The 21,169-nt window shown below is 36.0% G+C and overlaps 1 protein-coding gene across 2 annotated transcripts in view; it reads left to right on the top strand.

Annotated features, from left to right (window-relative positions):
- Nucleotides 1-344: 344 nt before the first annotated feature.
- The window catches only part of ALiX (programmed cell death 6-interacting protein-like protein AliX), a 73,167-nt gene continuing 52,342 nt past the window's right edge, over nt 345-21,169 (top strand). Inside the window, exons 1-5 of one of the 2 annotated variants that reach the window (XM_081749154.1) lie at nt 345-594; nt 5,518-5,636; nt 9,570-9,697; nt 16,212-16,365; nt 19,338-19,462. In XM_081749154.1, coding sequence (XP_081605280.1) covers nt 398-594; nt 5,518-5,636; nt 9,570-9,697; nt 16,212-16,365; nt 19,338-19,462 — 723 coding nt within the window. In that variant the 5' untranslated portion in view covers nt 345-397. The remainder of the gene's footprint in view (nt 595-5,517; nt 5,637-9,569; nt 9,698-16,211; nt 16,366-19,337; nt 19,463-21,169) is intronic. The other variant, XM_081749153.1, reaches the window with a different exon arrangement.

Below are 21,169 nucleotides of genomic sequence, written 5' to 3'. Positions count from 1 at the left end.
TTATTTTCCCTTAGGCCTATACAAGTTGTTTTAAGTGTGGGTTACTAGAACAGTGTAATTTAGTGTACGATATCAGGTTCTTTAGAAACATTAAACTAAAGTAGCCTTACATACGGTATTGTAATTACTGTATGTACTGTATAACCACTGTATCGATAAAAGAGGATATCGTACAGTATATTTAACCCTTATGGCATTTTCTTGGTCTTTTTTCGAAAATCCGAACTACATGTGGTCCCAATTACTTCGGATTTTCGACTTCTTATTGCATATGGCTACACTACAACCCTACTTTTGTGATAGAAATGTTGGCTTATTTCATTGAGATCTAAGATATCCTTGCATATAGCTGGCAACTATGAAGTTGGTGTGTCTGTGTCATCTGTGATCAGGAGAAATGGCTGATCTTTTAGCGGTTCCATTGAAGAAACCTTCTGATGTTGATGTGGTAAAACCTTTGAAAAATTTAATATTGTCAGTGTATAGAAGTACAGAAGATTACAATGATGCTATTATCGAGTTTTCAAAATTAAGGAGCAATGCTGTGTGGCGTGTTTTGGAGAAGTATGAAAGTTCGCTGAACGTTGTGTACAGGTATGCATTGTTAAGTGAATAGATATATGAGGAGATGAGTCATAGCGATGTCTTTGTATTGCAGCATGTTAGTGCAGAGATAACTGAGAATATAGTGTATTTGTAAATGTTATTTTATGTCATAACCATATATCTTACACAGGTTAATATCATATATAGTGTCAATGTGACAGTTTAGATTTTTTCATGCATGAAGTGGTTATATTTAGTGTTGACATTTGCTTCATCACGTGGGTTGCTAAAAAAAAAAAAAAATGAGATCTATGAAAGTCTTCGAAATAAGTAAAGTACACGTGTACCTTAAGCTTGATTTGCTGAAATAATAATAGGAATGCTCTTACGTTATCGAGTCGTCGTTGAATCATACGACTGGGTCTAAAACGTGGGGGACAAACATTTTCGTACAGTTTTATTATACGGATCTATAGTATAAGTAGTGGTAGGAGTAGTAGGAACGGGTCAGAAGCCCCTCAGGGGTTGGGTTCTGTTCTTGACATGAAATGGGCAAATTAAAAATGCACCCGAATTTTATGGATCCATATAGTAAAACTGCACCAAAATTTTTATGGTGAAATATGTTGCCTCGTGTAATACTAACGACTAAAGTAATAAGGTAGAAAGAGCGTTAGATAATTTCATACTGGCTTACTTTCGGCACACTGCGAAAAAGAATTGAAAAATTTTAATTCTTTCACTAACTTACTCTGTATTGTCCCCTAAAAGGTTTCCTTTTGCCAACATGAAAATATCTCACTCGGCCACCAGAAATGATTGTTGAAAATTCACAATTCGGCATTACTCGAGCACACGGCTCTACCAGATTTTCGCACACTTATTGCATTTTCCGATTTCTTCTTGCAGAGCATGCACTAAATGAGGAGCTAATGCATAAACCACGAACCAACTTGTGCTAGGTGTCCACTAAGAGCATGAATGCTATCTAACCGAGTTAGATAAGGGCGAAGCTGGTGGGCCCGTACGGGACGCGTCCGGAGAGGGCGCGTGAGCGATGGTGGGTATGTGCGTTTGCGAGGATAGTGAAAAGAAGTGGTTTTTGCTAATGATGCGATTTTCAATAGCACTTGTCATGGTTTCATACTAGTAACGGTCCACCTAATAATCAAAATACAGTTTCTGTACACTGTGCGTAAGGATACCGCCGATGGAAAATAACATCTACTAGTCATCTTTCATATGCACTCACGTATTTTATCCGTCGTAAAACACTTGTAATGAGTTTACACTTGTAAATCTAAAATACGGCTGCATTAGTTTGGATTTAATTCTGTCGCCTGCAGAAATTTGTTCCTTATAAACATACCTTTTAAACAAAGTATTGGATTTTACCTGCAAATATTCCAAACTGTGGTGCACCAAAACTACAGTATCACTGATAATTTACTACCATGTAATCGTCCATAAGGCAGCGTTTTTAGTGATACAGTAATGTAATCAAAAGGTAAATTCCGGCTAGTATCACGCTTGCACGTGGAAATGGTTTCGGAGAAGATTAAAATGTTGCTAGGATAGTGAGTTAAACACAAATGGAAGTTGGAGGTACAGGGTGAGATTTTGATTTTGAACTATGTACTTCAGAGCAAAGTTTAGTGACAGCATTGACAAGCTTTCCAATGCTCCTATTTTTCGTATATATTTGCGTCTTTTTCCTATAAACTCCTATATTTCCTACATTTTAACGTAACCTCCCGTATTTTTATGACATTGCTACTTCCACTTGTGAAAATAACATAAGGAAATACGGTGTGAGTGAGTGGAGGGCCTTTTGTTTCCACAGTAGGGTGGTTGAATGAAGAGTCTTTTGTGATTCGTCCTTTCCTGCTTATTGTCTAAAGATATTATACAGTTAGCGCAAAAAGTATTCATACACCTACAAAATGGAACAAAAACTAGTTTCGTCATATTCATTAAAAAGTTCTATGGAGTAGTGATTTTAAAGACTTGTAAATGATTTATTTAGGTGTATCAATACTTTTTGCACTAATTGTAGGCAAATAATTGTAGAATATATTACACACATATATATATATATATATCTTGATTTGCGCTTAGTTTTCAGTGCCTAGCTTACTTTATAATTATGTCGTAAATTGTGATTTTTACTATGCACCTCGTGCCCAAACGGCTTTGCGTGCAAACGTTCGGCGCCCAAAGGTCCTGTCTCGTTTTCAAAATATTGCTGGTTTTTTTTTTTTTTTTTTTTTTTTTTTTTTTTTTTTTTTTTTTTTTTTTTTTTTTTTTGCTTCGATGTTTGAAACTATGCAACTCAGTTACCTAAATGACAAAGTAGACAACTTTTAGGCACTGATAATGTTGAGTTTAGGCAACTCATTTGTGAAGTTGGGATGTAAATTCTTTCTATCTGCATGTGAACAGAGAATCGCCATTCAAAAATCAGTTAAGCCAGTATACTTCGATTTACTTACAAGTATTATATTTCACTAGTGTAATACAACCGTGACATCTATCCTGTAATGTCATACCCAGAAGTAAAAACATAAAAAATCATATTATTGGATATTATTTACATTTATCTGCGTAATGCTTAAAGAAAGAAGAAAAATAATTTCAACACGACCAAAATTAATTCGTGCAGTAAAGGGTTAAGTTAGGATTTTTCGTCAGTTTCAGACAGGTGATTGATTTAAATCAAATTCCGAAATAAATTAGTTTAAAGTGAAAATAAATAAAATTTCGTTTCTATTCTGTTATTTCGATTATGCAAGATAATAATCATAATACAATGAGACTCAAATGTGCAGCACAGTATGATTAGGGAAAATCCCGTTTTGAACGGGTAATGGGGGAATCCTTTAGAATTATTATTTGGTATTGAAATAAGTTAGCCCGTTACTGCATCTTGTGCCATATGTGGGACATACTGGTTTTTGTTTAATTCCATCTAGGGAGGCAAGCGATTTTTTCCCTGAGTGCGTTCAGTAACATATATGGGTTATTCCTACTGGGCTGTGGTATGTGCTGTCAAGTAGTGGTCAATCATGGTGTTTTCTGCGCACAAAAGTTTCACTGTTCCGCTGCGAGCGCTGTGTCCATTTGTGTACATGTTTAGCATTTTTAAATTTTGTCAACTGTTGACTGGTACTAAAAGTAAAATTATTAGCTTGAATAGTGAACGCTGTTGAATTAGTTGTCATTGTGTCGAGTCATTCTGTAATATTCTTCACATAAATTGATTATGTGACTTAATTGGTTTGACTAATTTTTGTCACACTATGCAATTAGCATTTATTTGTAAAACAGACGAAGAACATGAACCTATACACATTTTACGGATTTAAAAGTATTTTCCTGAGAACGATGGAAACGATATTTCTACAAACGATGATTTGCTAGACAATGATCAATTAGAACGAGACGCAACCAGTGAGGAACGTGTTGCAGAACGTAGTGATATGGGTGATTCGGAACATTCCCCGTCTGAAGAAAGAAGACGTATTTTGTGGAAACACGAAGTCTTCAGAAACAACCCAATAAAACAGATTTTTCCGTCGCTACACAATTGTCTGAATCTATTTGTGAACCTAGAAGTCTTTTTGATTTTTTCTATTTTATACCTGAATCTAATGAGTGAGAAGGATCTCAAGAAGAAAGGTTCGTGTGAAGCCACTGCAGTGATAGATGAAAATATATATATATATATATATATATATATATATATATATATATATATATATGTATACGTTGGTACGACAACAAACCAGTAAATTTGATGTCTACATTTGTTGGGAATCAACCCGTAGGAGAATGTAGATGGTTTCTTGAGAGAAGACGTTCAAAGAGATTGATTGTCCAAGCATAGTTCTGGTTTATGGGAATGGTTTTATATCTGCATCTAGTGTTGTTGTACAAAATAGCAATTCGTTCAAGGAAATGATATTTTCGTTTTTTCACGCGCATGCAAGATTTCGCAGTAGTTTCCGGGTGTCTTTTGTATCGCCGGGTTATGATTCAGCAAGGCAAGCCCTTAAGTGAAATGCTGAACTTACTTCAGTTCAGAACAGAAATTGTAGAATGTCTTGTACTTTATAGGAGAGCAAACGTAAAGAAAGGTCCAGTCATCCAAGTAGAGACATTGAACCCAGTTGAAAGCAAAGAGACACAAAGGACCAGCAGTAAGAGTACCAGTCTCAGATGTGAGGCTCGATACCATTTGACATCGGCCTGAAATAAGTGATGAACGCTAAAAGTGCAAGAAACCAATTTGTTCTGGAAAATCATCTGTTCGGTGTATGAAGTGTGCCGTGCATCTATGTTGAAACAAAAAGAACAATTGCTTCATAGAGTTTCACACTACATAGTAATTCTTCTGAATTCTATTTCACTAATGAATGTCTGACTTGTGCTTCTTATATTTCACTGTGTAGCATTTACTGTGAATAAACACAATTGGCATATATAGGAACATTTTCACACTATGTATCGTTTATGGAAGGTACAAGTTTCTGTTCAATATACAGTAGTTTTGAGGTACTTATTGCATATTGATGGCACAAACTGGTAACTTGAATTCAAAAGATACACAAATTAGTTTCAGTGTAATTTCGTCGATCTCCACTGCAAAAGTGAATAAAATTTCCTAGTAGATTATTTTTTTTTAAATTCATTTTCGTAATTCATGCAGTACCGGGTTAACGATTGGAAATTAATTCAAAATTTAATCCCAATTCTTTACTTAAATGGTATAATTAAATAAAAAATGAACAAAAATTATTTTTTACCACCCTAGTTTCAGGTTTAATTTATAATATTCCGTTCACTCGATGTTGTTCTTTCGTCACTTGAAAAAAAAAAAAAAGTAACACCTTATATAAAACTACTCAACAGTCCTACATGGAGAAATAATAAGAATATTTGTGTGTTAAAGTATTTTTTCTTCTTTCCTAGCTACTATGACCAGTTGTGTGCTTTGGAGTGTAAGGTACCTCCAAATGAAGTACAGATTCCTTTTAAGTGGAAGGATGCATTTGGGAAAGGTTCAATCTTTGGTGGGAGAAGCAGTTTGAGTAAGTATTAACTTTCTTCACAGAATATATCAAATCTGGATAATCGTTGTTTTTAAAGATCAGAATCATGCAATTTTTAGCTGACCCTGAAAACATCAGGACAAAAACAGGGTGGCGACAAACCTGCAAATTAGTCAGGGAATTCTGTTAGAGAATTTCGATTTGCTAAGAATGAGGTTAAAAAAATAAATAAATAATAAGACGATTTCGGATGTGGTTGAGTTCTTGTTTTGTTTTCTAATTGACAACTTGAAACTCAGAAACATATCTTTTTCTTCCAACAACGATGTGTAACAATCTTACGTTCTGTAGTTGTGCACATTATCATTTGCTTTTGCTTGTGCAGTTAAGATCAACGAGCCAGTGGGAAATTCATTTTCGACGCACACGTAATTACAATCTCTTTTTCTTTTTCATTTCCACTAGTTTTGATTTTTTCGGAGTTTCCTGTCCTGCAGTATGAAAACCTCATGTTCGTGACGGCGCACAGTGGTTCAGGACGAGCAAAAAGCTGGCCAAAACCCAATTTTTGAAAATTGCGTTAGAAGGATACTGGTTTAGTGTATGGATTACGAAATATCCATAGTTTATTATATACAAATAATGAACACGAGTAACATGTAAGGTGTGAGTTAGAAAGGGTGAAAGCTAACCATTGTGGACATATCTGTGAAATAGCTGCCAAATAGAGTATTTGTCATTCAAGTTCATGGCTTGGTATCTGAGAATATGTGGTTACAAGAAACATTTGTTGTATATGGTACCAACATACCTCTCAAGCACTGCAACTATCCAAAGTGGCTATGCAGTATATTCCATATCTACGTTTCCTCGAACAAAATATGTTAATGTGACAAAATCTAATTTGCTTTAGCAAAAAGTCCACAAAACTACAGATATTTAGTATAGTGCCCAGCGTTCCCCAGCAGAGTTATTGAAATGGCCTGAAAGAATAATCCATGATGAAATGTTTTTCAGAAAGTTTAGGTGCGAATATGTGCGAATTCGTGAAATACGTGTTCCTTTGTGATTGAGTGTGGTGACAGGACACTGAAATTAATTATTCCTACTTTTTACGTGCAGGACATCTATAGTTCATAATGATGCTGAGACGCATCCAGGTCAATGCGAAAATGAGAGAAATGTAAGGACGTTGTCAAAGGGAACAAACACAGCATGTCCAGACCTGGGTTTTGACGTAATTGGACCTTGGTGAAAACCCAGCCCACGTTAGTGAAGACATTCGAATAATTGTTTCCAGGTTTTGCAGCCAAGTGTACCAAAAACTGTATAAGAGTGGCAGAAATCATGACATTTCCTAAAGACACATAGAGAATGGCTTGATGAAGAACTGACATTTAAATTCTGGAGACAGATGGAACGTCGATCAAATCCTGGCGGTTGTCCATCGAAAGATTTCAGAGAACCTATTGACATAACTAAACGGAGGAAAGTGGAAGATTTACGTACATCTGCAAGTACGTCGGAACTGGCTTTTGCTGCCAAATTGAGGCTTCGGGTATCAGAACAACAAGATGCAGAAAAAGTACTTCGTGAGGTGACAGAAACAACTTCGACTAGAGTTCGTAAGATGAGACAAGCGTTTATGAGCGCAAAGGGCCAGAGCATTTTACTTAAACCGTGCACCAAAGAAGAGGCGCGTGCATTGCTTCTCGGTCGTAAGTTATCCAAAAACCAATACAACTGTCTACGTCTTGGTGCCAAAACACGCAGGGCAGACATTTGTCCAAGTTATCACCAATTACTCGAGGCTAAGAAAGTTGTTACCCGTCAGATGAGAGTATTACTGTTTCAGATGTCAGTGCAGAAATTAAATCTCAAGCTTTATTGCAAAAAAAAAAGTTGAACGAGTCCAGTGCATCGAACAGCAGATTCAAGATCACCTATCAACTGTGAATGTCATTGGTTTCCAATTTACTGTGCATCACGAGCTCATTCTCACTATGGTAGATGGAAAAGTTGTAATGCACTCCTGAACAACAAATCTCTTCGAAAGTGTTATATTTGCAAAGCATCTCCCAATGAAATGAAAGATTTAGAGAGGGTTTCTTTGAAAGACATAGACGCATCCTCATTTCTCTTTGGATTGTCAGTGTTACATGCGTACATACGATTTTTTGAGTGCCTCCTTTATATTGCATATAGACTCGATTTCAAGATATGGCAAGTTCGAAAGAAGCACAAGGAACTATTGAAATCACGAAAACATGAGATTCGGAAGCAGTTTAGAGGAAAAATAGGCCTTAATGCGATAGGCTCAAAGTAGAAGACAGTGGAACAAACAAGGATGTGAACACTACTAGATGTTTTGCGGACTCACACCGATCTTTGCAAATAATGGGGATTTCTGAACAACTGATTACACGTTTTTCGGTGATATTATACGTAATCAATTCTGGACTTGATATTGATCCCAACGTTTTTGACAGTTATGCACTGGAGACAGACTGACTCTTTGTTCATCTTTACAGTTGGTTCTATGTGTCTGCTAGTGTCTATAAAATTCTTGTTCATGGATCGGGTACAGAATGCCATTTTACCAATAGGTCAGCTTTCTGAAGAGGCACAAGAGGGACTTACGAACATTTCGGAAAGATCACTCATGCAAATTCTCTCGCACTATTACGAATCAAGATATGCTGCATATGCTCCTTATTACTTTTGATCCCTTTCTTTCGAGTATTAGGCACATGGCTACCGGGAAGAGAAGACGTTGCTTGTGACACGAAGGACGACTGCTGTTAAAGACGTCGGAGCGTGGAGCATAAGGAGCTAACGCGGCGTCCAGCAAACAAAAGAATGAAGGCATTCCATTTTTATTCAGCGATATTGATAGTGACAGTAATGATTGACTTACAAATGTGATTTACAAAATGAATTCTCGTTTTTCATTTATGTGTGTGGGTGTAATGAAGACTTGTATGCATGAATGTAGTGCAGATTTTTATGTGTGTGTGTACTGACGTAATGCATACCAATACGTAGTACTTAATCAGTATTTACAAACATTTCCTACAAACTCTCTCCAGCACACAGGCTAGCGCCACCGAACGATGAACGTGTTCGTTAATTCTTAGTACTATAAATATACAATTTTCACATATTTGAGGCATTAAAAGCATTTTGTACATTGTTATAAACGGTTATAGGTTTTGACCAGGTTTTTGCTCGTTCTGAACCACTGTGCGGCGGTGGAGAACTTCTAGCGAATGGTTTTAAGGAGGACTGGATTATTCAGTTTAAATCACAACCACCAAACAGTCACATTTTTAAACGTTTTGCTTCTTGTTTCTTTCAATTCCGTACAACCTTTGCAGTATAAAGCTTCGCCCCATACAATTGACAAACTGATCAAATGTGTTGAGTTTTGTGACATTACAGACGTGTATAGAAGCAGCTAGATTGAAGGAGGAAATTCGTGTAAGATTCCTTATATTAATAAGGGTAAGCTTCGTGGTGAGAGACTGTTACTAGCTGCTTCAGTGTTCATAAGAGTACTTAGGAAATGTTAGGCCCCACGTCAATTGAACTTCATTTATATACACCAAGACTTATTCAGTAAATGTATACCATTTATGTACGCAACGAATAACTTTGGATATTGAACAATATAAATATAAGAACTTTAATTTCATGATGACCACAACTTGGGAAATAGATTTTTTTTAAAAAAATCTATTGTGATACATGTAGGTAACAAACTTATAAACTCAGTACGGGCTTAGCTCGACATTTTACTGATATTCATTAGTCGAGATGAATCATGGATCACAGATCAATGTCATTCAATTGGATTTTGTGAATCAGAAAATTTTAAAGAAATGGTGTAGAAGTTAATTTTTTAGTGTTGTGTTCGATTTTCACCTGTTAGCAGTTTTAATTCTACTTATGTCGAGTTGTTCTATATTTCAGCTATTTCTTCGTTAGCCTACGAGAGAGTATGTATGTTGTTTAATATCGGTGCTCTTCAAAGCCATATTGCAGCGCTTCAGAGTTTAGACAATGACGATGGATTGAAGCTAGCAGCGAAGTTATGTCAGGTAATAATACCTTCATAGTGATTGAAGAACTAAAATATTTGTGGTTCACTAGTTGTTTTCCGACGAATGAGTAAACTATAAGCGCATTAATTCAATAAGAATTAAATTTGAAAATTTGTAATCGCATCCTTAAAGCTAAAATGTCCTGTTGCTAATCATGTATGAAAGCAAAATCACAGTTAAGCATTTTTTTAAGATTCTACTTAAAACAGACTTTCACTCTTAACTTTCTCGATCATTAAACGAGGGTGTATATCATGCATATAACGTGTGTGCAAAATCCTGTTTCGCCAAAAATTAGACACAGGCCTTTTGTACTCGAAGGACGCGATATGCTTTGTTTTATTTTGTTTATTGTTAAAGTGGTTACATTTAAGCCTGTGTGCAAGTACGTTTATTGCCTTAACTTACATGATTTCTATATAGGAAAAGAAAGCATTAAAAAAACAAAAAAGTAGAGCGTTGGAGACACGGTTTCGTTTCCTGGCGGGAGCTCATGTGGTTCGGTTCCACGTTAATTAGTAGGTCCACGTTTCATGTAGCCTTTGCTGCTGAACGGGACGTTAAACTCAAAATCAACTCAACTCAACTCAAAATAGTAGAGTAGAGTTATTTTGCTTGCAGATTTGGTCAATTCCTAATACTACGTGCGCTTCCGAGTTTTCTCCTCCCCCTGGCTTCTTGGTCACATAAGATAAAAACAGGTAAAAGAAGAAAGACATCATGGGGAAAGAATAATAAAGGAACGGATTTACCAATCAAAGAGCGGTGCTAGAACATACTTTGTTAGAAACATGGATCAGACTCAAATGATAATACTGCGAGTTAGAATACGGCGGAGTTGATTGGTACGCTCTTTGGTTCTTTAGTGGGAGGTTTATCAGCTCATGTTGGTGTTTTTGTTATTATGCTAATGTGCGAATTTTGTAATTACTGCTTCCCACCATCAGTTAACCATTCTTTGTCTAAAGGAAGTAGAGAGACTCATTTCCGGAAATAGAGAGAGACCTATATTTCAAATTTTTTTCATTGAAAAAAACCAAAATCAAATTTAGACAGGATGGTTAAGTGATGAGTAGGTAGCAATAATTACAAAATTCGCACAGCGTTGACGTGACAGCGTAAATACCAACATGAGTTGACAGCCTTCCACTAAAGAACGCGCAAACCAATTCCGCCATATCGCAACAACTCTTACCACCATAATTTGACGGCTGATCGTTATTTTTGACAAAGTGTGTTTCAGCACCTCTCTTCCCTTAATAAATCTGTTCCTTTATTACTTTTTTTCCTTGATATTTTTATTTTCCTTCTTTCTGTTTTAATCCTGTGACCAAGACTTCAGAGGAGAGTCGTCAAAAGCTCGAAAGTGCAAGTAGTATTAAGGAATTACACAAATTTGTAAGTAGAATGATTGTTAGAATTCCTAAGCGTGTCTTTAATTTGCGTAAAGTAGGATTATTTATTAGATAAAAGTATGATAATAATTTAAGTACAACCTTTAGAATTCATTTATATGAATGTACAAAGGGCAGATACAAAGGACTAAAAAAAAGATTTAAAAGGACTGAACCTTCCGATTCGGATTCTACCTTAAATTGATTAGTTTTATACACTGTTAAATGATTGGAAGTTAATTCCATAAAGGTAACAAATAATTAACTGAATGCTCTTCGATCGTATCAATTTTTATTTACTTTGGGTACGATACGACAAGATCGTGTGATTTGGTATGTTTATAGTGAATTTCCTTTTATATTTTCCAGTCAAAAGATAGGTTATGGATTCAAGATAAAACTGTGTGAATATTATATCTTATTCTAAGAGGTTCGGATTTGATTTATAAAATAAAAAAAATGTTGTGGCTGTCTTTTAGCCAGACTATGATTAAAACAGACACATGATTATAAAAATAGTAAGACGATAAAGTTGAAATTCTGGGAAAATTCATACGTGTGAGAAACATAGAAACCATCTGGCACACTTCTCTGAAATTTTTTTTCGCTGTAATAAACATGTTGCTATTGTAAATTTATTGGCTAGTTGTATCATACATATGATGTTTATTACCCAGGATAGTGATGAGATTGGTTTTAAATTCGTGAACCTACTCTCTGGAAGAGATAACTGTAGCAGTGAGTAGTCATCACGAATCATCTTTTGAGATTTTGAAATCCATAGGCGACCTTAGCCTTTGCGGGACCGCAGGACCCTTTGCCGATTTCATGACACTATTAAAAGTGTCGATGCCAGAATATCGCCCGTCAAAGTTGTCAAGAAAATATAGAATAATGGTCGATTTCGGTAGTATCTGTGTTTATGTATCGAAATATTAAAGAGAGCTTCTTAACATAAGCAATATTTCGTATACAGTTAAGAATAATGGAGAATTACTTTTTTTTTTGTTGTTTAAAAAAAATACAATTTTTTTGCTTTTACTTGCCATGAGGTTCATTTGAAATATACCTTCTGAAACGACTTCTGATTGCTTGTAACCGACCAGGTATCGGGTCGCTGTTCGGGCGTCATTTATTTGTAATCACCCGGGGATCGGGTTGCTGTCCGGGCTGCCATTTATTTGTGACCAATTCGTCGTCTCTGTTCGGCCAGCCATTTATTTGTAACTGTCAAGGCAGTCTATCCTCCGTGGTCCTGCCAATGGGTATTTGTTGGAGACCTGGACTTACCTGGTTAGGACGATGAAGGATCTCTCCAAGAAGGGATTACAAATTGTTTCCAAATCCCTCGTCGGTCTCAATGATGAGATGAGCATTAGGCGCCGAGAGGTTCGGATGTCTCGTCTCGAAGACCTCACGGACGATCAGATGGTCATCCAGACCAGAACGCACACAAATATCATTCACACACACAACGAAAATACACTGGGTTAATAACACTATACTTATTTATTAGAATACTGTTAAAAGAAGAACGAAGAGGAATGATCACAACACTTAACACTGCACTGTAGCCCTTTATCACTTTGATATATATATATATATATAGAAGATTATGATTCAGATTTTACTGTAAATGCTTTTCTCACACCATTGACGCACTTGGGGGAAAAGCACTGGGGGAAAAGTTGCCGGGATGATCCCACGTAGTAATCTAGTTGCTACTCCAAACAATCCTGAAGCGTTGAGATGAATCTTCAGCAAAATAACACAATTTCCGAAGTGGAATGCTAATATTGGAGGACGCGTTTATAACATATGCACAAGGTATGTTAACCTGGGACTTCACTAGTTGGGGCTAGCCGTAAGAAAACGTCCTTCACCGGCTAATAGCTTGTGCCCCTTAACACAAAGTCATACTTGATTCCCGACGCAACGTGCGTGGTTACGGCTTCCAAACCTGGAGTCAAACTCCTCGAGCGCAAAGGTTCGAGATACGAGCTGCAGTGATTGACTGAAGAGTGTTGGCAGTTCATTCTAAAAACAACTCAGTTAAATCACTTGTATGCACATGCAAACAGAATTAATGTTAATTTTAGTCCACTGGGCCACGATGCACGAGACATTGCAATAACTCGGGCGTGAGAAAGCACAGATAAGGAACTGCAAAAGCGATGAGGTTGGCGTTTCTCTGGTGTATGAACATCGGGTCAGCTAGTATTTCCATAAATGATTAAATAAAGCACTTAATTTAGTTCCAAATAACTGCAGAATATATACTGGGCATATTAATAAGTCAGGGAGAAACTCGGAGAAGGTTCGTCACTCACTGAAATGTTCTCACCAAAAAGCAATGTTTTAAATATATATATGAAAAACAATGAGAGATTTCTTTGTCCAGTTGCGTGGGAAGGAAGCAATTCCCACCGAAGAAGGAACTTATTTGCGTCGCAAAATAAAGTATAAATCGAAAAAATAATCACTGTCTTTACGAAATATACAAAGCGTCCACAAAAAATACTTCTATAACCTGGTGGCGGTTATATGCTAAATTGTATGAAGCTAGAAACTGAACAGTGGCTAATAAATAACGTCTCTAATATGTATATGCAGCGTTGTTGTCCTACTCGAATTTGAATCTGGGATATGCAGTCAGTAGTTGTTACACATTTTAGTATTCTTTCGAAATCAAACGAACATTCTTTGTGACGCGCGTTGGCTGCATGTGCATCTTTGGTCCAGGATTTAATTCGTGATGGGAGAGGATTACAATTTGAATGTATCACAGCGCTTCGGATTCTGCCTTAAATTTTAGGTCTGCGTCTTATATAGTCTTGGTGAAACAATCTAATATAATCGGACTTTTAACCATCTGCAGACTCAGAACGAAAGATGAAGATATTATAGTAGGAACCACTAACAAATATAGGAAAATAATCACGATAAGAAAGATGACGATAGTGGCAGATATTATCATGAAAATAAAGGCATTGCAGCAGCAGTGGGTAGATCGTATTGCACAATTCTTGATTAAATACCAAAGGATAAGGAGATACCTAAGAAACATCTATATGAAGTGGTATGATGAAATGAAGAAGCACTTAGAGTAACGTAGAAGGGAATTGTCAAAATAGATGATTGTGGAGGAGAGTTCAAGATTTCCATCCACTAGCGGTTTACTGTGTTAAATATAATTTGTTTTCGAAATCTAGTGATATGCTTTGGGTCGCTCTAGTTTTCAATTCATTTATGATAAAATCCGTTTGTTCGAAATTATGGTCATTTGATTAGTTAATGCTTTACTATACTTAACACCTGTGCTTATAAGGTAAATAGGTTGGTTAGAATTTTAACGTTTCTCTCAGCACCGAGACTCTCTGAAACGATATATAGCTTAATGTGGGATCCGAATCACATGAGCTCCAGGGGAATCGAACCCAGTTTCTCGCGCGCTAACCACGTAGTCAAAAGAAAGTTTCGTAATATAAATGGGGAAATTAGAAATGATTGTGGCAGTAGTAGTCAATGTAATCATGTTATACAGAAATCGTTTCCCTAGGAAGCAGAACTCGCACTCACGATTTTGTCTAGCGTTTGCCAGCCAGAGTTTTAGATATTTACTAAGCACGTTGTGATATTCGATTAAGTTATGCACCAAGATTTTGCCAATGAAATTACACAAGAAATACAGGAAAGTGTGCACTGTGCAAAACCTTTACAAAAGGTGCAATTATTTTAAAACAATTCTCCAACTCGAATTCTCCCTGCAGCAGAATGCTGTGACTGAACTTGGGAGCTTCGTCGGTATTGAAAAGTGTGTATTGATGACGTCGTAGATCAATTCCCTGATGGGTAATGATATATAGAGTACTATAGGGTGAATTGAAAGAAACGGGATTCTTTAAACACTATATAGCTTGTGTGGAAGTGATGAATCAGAATGCTTCTATTGGTTTAATTGGTTTGTTGAATTGGAATTAGTAGCTTAACGTGGGATCCGAACTAGATGATCTCTCTCCGGGAATTGAACCCGAGTTTCCTGCAGTGAAGACGTGCATACTTTTAACCTTATAGCCACGAAGGAATCCTGATTTAATTGTGTTTCGTTTGTGGAATGTAGTAGTGTGCCCATGTTCCATCGATTGTTATGAATTGACGCCTAAAATCAGTTTTAAAATCGCCGATTTACATGGTTTCGTCTTTGGTTAAATATGAGCAGTCGCGGCACTCATCGTGCAGACGGTTTCTTCGTTCAAAGTGTGAAATAGAGTTTCTGCAATATTATTCGCTGTTGATCGGCGGTTATGGAGTACCATATCGTACTTTCTTCTTTTTTTTTTTTTTTTTTTTTTTAATATGTAATTGGAAATGCGTGGTGGTGTAGTAGATTTTGGATCATCATCTAAACTTTCATGGCTGCGTTTAAGCTCAGATGCCCAGTTGGCAACAATTGAAAATGACAAAGCCGAGTCCTCCAGTACTTTTGCTATTATACAGTTCTGTTGCCTTCGCCACATTCGCTCTCACTAAGCGCTTAATGACTTTTTTTTTTTTGAACATTGCAATTGCACAACAACAGTTATCCATAGAACTTCACCTGTTGTTTGTTTATCCAGACAATAACACAAAATTTTCATAACTGGAGATGACTGATAATCTACTCGATTTAGAACTAGTACTGCCATCTTGTCATATCAAGAACTTTTCAAATAGTCTTGGTTTTAGTATCATTTGAACTGTATCCTACCTTTACTACATTAGGTTAAAGCTCTCACTAAGTGCGGTAAATCGGAGAGCTAAAGCCTGATCACCTAAGACAATTAAGTGTGCGGGGGGCTGCAGTGGCTCAGTAGTATAGCGCTCACCTCTGGTGAGTAGGATCCCTGGTTCAATCACCTCCGAAATGAGATTTTTGGTTAAACTTTTAAAAAAAGTGTGCTTGTTCTAGTGACGTACAATTAACTTATTTCCACATATGTAGCAAAGTTTATTGTTTTCCTTTTTGGCTGGTACAGAGCTTACTTTTGTGTTGATATGGTTTTAAATAATCATAAACTAAATATGCATTAAATAGTGTGTGTGAGATTTGTTTAAAGTAAACTCCCGTTTTATTGCAGCAATCTGCTGGTATCTTCAATCATCTAAAGGGTAACGTCATGATCGCCATTCAACAAGAGCCAACACCAGACTTGAATCCAGAAACTTTAGCTGCACTTGCAGCATTAATGCTTGCTCAAGCCCAGGAAATTTTTGTTTTGAAAGCCATACATGGTAAGTAAATGACTTATAGCATTTTGTTTATGGCATGTACTGGTAGTTGCGGAATTATACACTAAGCGACGAATGAGTTTCATTTATGTTGTATCATGGTTAGCAAAAATATGTACATACCTCATGCATGTTCTTTTTCCGATAACGCAGGAACTAACGGAAAGTGTTCTTACGCTCTGTGTTGAAGATTCAGGTTCAAATTTTTGTGGAAGCTCATGATTGGATTCACGTTAAAATGTAGATTATGTCTTGTATAGTCATAGTGCTAAACAGGAACGTTAAAGTTTAAACAACTAAGGGGAAACCAATGGACCATTTACATTCTGTACTGTCGAGAACGTAGTTCTGTTATTTTGCCAAAAACTACTCAGATATCTCCATTCTTTTAAAAGATATTGACTAGCAGTTTGGTGGGATGTATATGCTGTGAGTACTTAAACTCATTCAATAAACTTACTTGAATATACAGGGTATTTACAAATGATTCATTGGGTTTTAAAGTGAAATATGCCGAAAACTACTAGTAAAATACGTTTGTGCTAATGATGAAACAACAACACGTTTGGAAGTTAATTTCCCATATACTCATGGCGACAGATGGCACAGGGTGGCGAGATACCTGGAAAACCAGGAAATGTCGGGAATTTGAGAAGACCAGGAATTTTGTTAAATTAGAGAATTTTCAATTTGTAAAAGTAAAAATTTTAAGATTATTTCAGATGTGGTTGAGTGCCTGTTTTGTTTGGCAACTTCAGACTTAGAAATTTACCTGTTTTCCATTATCAGTGTAATAAACTTACGGTCTGCATCTGTGGGTATCATCTTCTGTTTTTTGTTTGAGCAGTGAAATATGATATTGGTGAATCGTGCACATAATGCAGTTGGATCTATGATGCAATGGTAAATTGATTTTCGCCACTGTTCTGTTCTTCACTTTGGATATCGCTTGAAATAGTTGAGCAAGTTGCGAAAACAAAATTGTGCTCTTTATAGGGAGCGTTTGTGATTCTTCAAAGTTGTTTTTAGCAGTTGCTTCACGTACCAAGCTCGCTTCACCTCTTTGGTTTAAACTCAAGGAACTCGTCGGGACAGTCCCTAAAAGTTCAGTTAGTCTCCTGAAAGAAGGTGTGGATTTCTTATGTAAAATGCAGCGTTTCGATGAAAGTATGAGGTTAGCTAATAACTAGTTAACTGTAATAATGTGCATATAATCCCATACAAACAAAAATAATAGTACTATTTTACATTTTTCTGGTGTAAACTAAAAGTGTTTTTCTCTCTCGCCCACGTTCAGATGAACATAAATCACGCACACGAACACACGAACTTGGAATTGCACATCGCGGGTGGAGATGGAGCAGTGGACGCTATGCACTAAACAGAACCCGAAGAAACTAAAAATGTTCTAGTATAATGATTTTGGAAATTACTGTAGCTTTCTTGACAAGTGGTATATCGTAAAAAAGGAAAACGTTAACTGCGTCTAGGCATCTTAACGTGTTTTGTTCGCATCTCGAAACTCGTTGTATACGTATCGCGCTTGTGATTCAACACAGGTCTTATTCATTACGGAAAAGGAAAGGTAGCAAATGTAGATCATAAATAATAGTAACATGTGAAATTCATAATATTAATAGTTGTACAGTTTTCATTGAATAGAAAATTTATAATGTTCTAGATTCAGTAATAAATAAAAAAATAAAATAAAATAAAAAATTAAAAGTTTTCGGTAAAGATATGCAGCAAAATTTAAATATTTTTAAGTTTATTTAACACATTTTCGTCTTAAGTAGTATGTTTGCACGGAAAAAGTGTGCATGTTAGTATAAGATCATCTTATGAGATGCTACGGGCATCCAAGGTAAGAAGTGATTTATGTGTGTGTGTGTGTTCAGTTTGATGTCCTATTGGACTGTTGATACCGTAATTCTTCAGTCATTCTGCTGAGCTAGTAAACACTCGAACTTTGGGCACTGCATTTCGAGACCCTATGCTTTCAGTGTTTTTCTAAATTTGTGACTTGGCCAGAGGAGACATAGTCGAGGAACGAACCCAAACCTTTCCAGGTCCAAGTAATTGTAAAAGTGGGGTTACTGAGACAACTTAAATATCCTTTTTGGGTTCACATGAGACTATTTGTAGTAGTAATTGAATCACTCAATGCCAGTCACGTTCTAAACACTCGTTCCAGAGATCCGTTTGGAATCGAAGCACGGATTCGAACTACGGTGCTCTCATATTTGGCTATGCCCAACCAGGAACATACGGGATTAAACTTGTTCCCTCAAATATTGGCACCTTAATATACTCTGACATATTTGGCGCTCTTATACAAGGACAAACATGCCATTACATATTTGGCTCCCAGCGAATAGAGACGTGTAGGGTTTAATCGAGTTCATTTGAGATGAAGGTAGCATATTACACAAATGAAGGATTTTGACATACTCTTACTTGTGTTTGAGCTTGATCTTCTGTATTTTCATTGTAGTATATTTTAGTTCGCTGAGGTTTATTTTTGAAGTGCTTACGAATATACAAAAATGCTGTTAAAGTTGCGCATCAACATAAACATTGAGTCAATACTCAGTGAGGGGCATTTTCTATACATTTACATGTATGATTCGTTATTGTATGTATTATACAATTTTTATATAGCCCTTTCAAACCCGATGAATTATTTATAGTTACCCTGTATTTTATATATTGTCAAGACAGCACAGTAGAAAAATGATGGGAAGATATCAACCAAAGATTGAAGTTATTTTTCACCGTTCACTACTTTATTCCTCTTTCCTTCCTGTGGTAACAGAGTGGTGAGAGACGGAACTGAAAGAATAAACGTAAACAATTTTTGGGTAACACAATCAAGTATGGTAAAGAAAAGCAAAATATACAAAAAATAATGATAATTATATACACAGGCTTTTACTATTATGTATATTGTGAATCTCGTATTCCATTTTCTTCAGATAAAATGAAGGATGCTATTGTTGCAAAGCTTTCGTCTCAGTGTGAGGAGCTGTATGCAGATGTATTGAAGCTTTTCCAGAAGGAATCTTTGCGAACTCTGTGGGATAGAGAGTGGATACCAGCTGTGAGTTTTTAAAATTTATATTATTAAACTGAATTTAACTTCGTGTCTTTTGTGTCATTCGTTGAATAAGAAGTCGAGTATTTTTATTAATGAGTTCTGAGACCATATTGATAAATTGAGATTACCTAGGCTTACAAGATTAATGTAGTCGAGGACTTGAAATATAGAAAAGAAACAATTTCGCTTCCTCGTGACGTTTGCCTGACCGTACTTTGAAAAAATCTAACACAACCGACTGATTCTGAAATCATCTATTGATTTTAAAAAGATATTCGCACTTGGCAGTTTTTATTAAAGTACAGTAAACTCTCGGCGAACCATCTGCGGACGAAGTAACCACGGTCTTCCATTCCCTTTTTTGTCTTCTTTTTTGTGACTATAAATCACTGTATTAAAAGAAAATGTTCAAAAATCTTTGTGACAAAATCTTAAAATAAATAAATAAAATTTCAATCACAAATAACGAAGAGATGTTTTAACATATATATATATACACACACACACACACAAAGAAAAAAGTTGACCGATTTTGTGTGTGTGTGTGTGTGAAAAAGTAAACCAATAAACTTGTAAGTATAGGAAACTACAGTTTGTTACAGCCCTTAAGAATTGAAAGGGACCGACTCGGATAGAATATTTTTGTGGTGTTTTCTCAAATATAAGTTAAATTTAGAATTGGAAGCTTGAAATTCAACTAAACGAAAATAATAAGTTTTATTAAATTTAAGCCAAAAGAAATATGTTGCAAACAACAAAATAAATGCTATTCTCAATTTGAAGAATGTTGAAATCACTGTACGCAACAATTTTGAATGTGGGCTAATTTTCAAATAGGAGCATGATAAATGTACAATACTATTTGCCCAAGTACAATTCAGCTTCAATGTCCATGCAAATATAATAAAGAAAAATATACATACCAATGTCTTCATCTGTCAGTCTCATATGCATACGTTTTCTGATTCGATTTTCAAATAATTGTGCTCAAAAATTATACTCAAACTATTCTTTTTACTTTTAACAAACACTGAACACTTATTTTCCTCTTTTGATAGCACTCTTAACACAAAATAGCTTAATTTACACATGCCCCTTTTAATTTGATACTTCATTTAACATATAGAAGGAGTATCACAGCTTACCTCGTCCTTATGAATGACGCATGGTAGGCAGGTGCACAGCCATTAAGGTTTGTAGATGGCATCACCTGTCAGGCATCAATCATATGATAAAGGTTGCCAACTACTCGCACCTATAACAAGGAGTATAATACTGGCTTCTGAATTTAGATTTTTGATCTGAACAAATAAATTCTATCACACAAATTTAAGTCATAATTGTAGATGTAGACACCTTACTTCAAATAAAAATTATTCAAAGGTAGTTTTGTCCTTTGTTATTTTGCGGATTATCCGCGGAGTTCGTTTAAGTACAGTTGCCACCCCACCCAAGTCCGTGGAAAACCGAGAGTTTACTGGATCTGATCATCCAGATGACGTGTAATACCCAAATAATGGACGTTACTGATATCCAGATATTGCTCCATCTTTCGGAAGCAGATACTAGGTAAATTTATTCGGGAATACTGATCATGTCTAGTCTAAAACATAATTAAGCGGTGATATATGTTCGAAGAAATATTTCAAAAAAGGAATGGGATATGTGATTTTTAAACTATCCTCCCAGATTTAGTGAACGAAAGTGAAG

Source organism: Thermobia domestica, chromosome 2 (genome assembly GCF_964235325.1).
Source record: "Thermobia domestica chromosome 2, izTheDome1.hap1.1, whole genome shotgun sequence".
NCBI classification, from domain to species: Eukaryota; Metazoa; Arthropoda; class Insecta; order Zygentoma; family Lepismatidae; genus Thermobia; species Thermobia domestica.
This window is presented reverse-complemented; position numbering and strand designations above follow the sequence as displayed.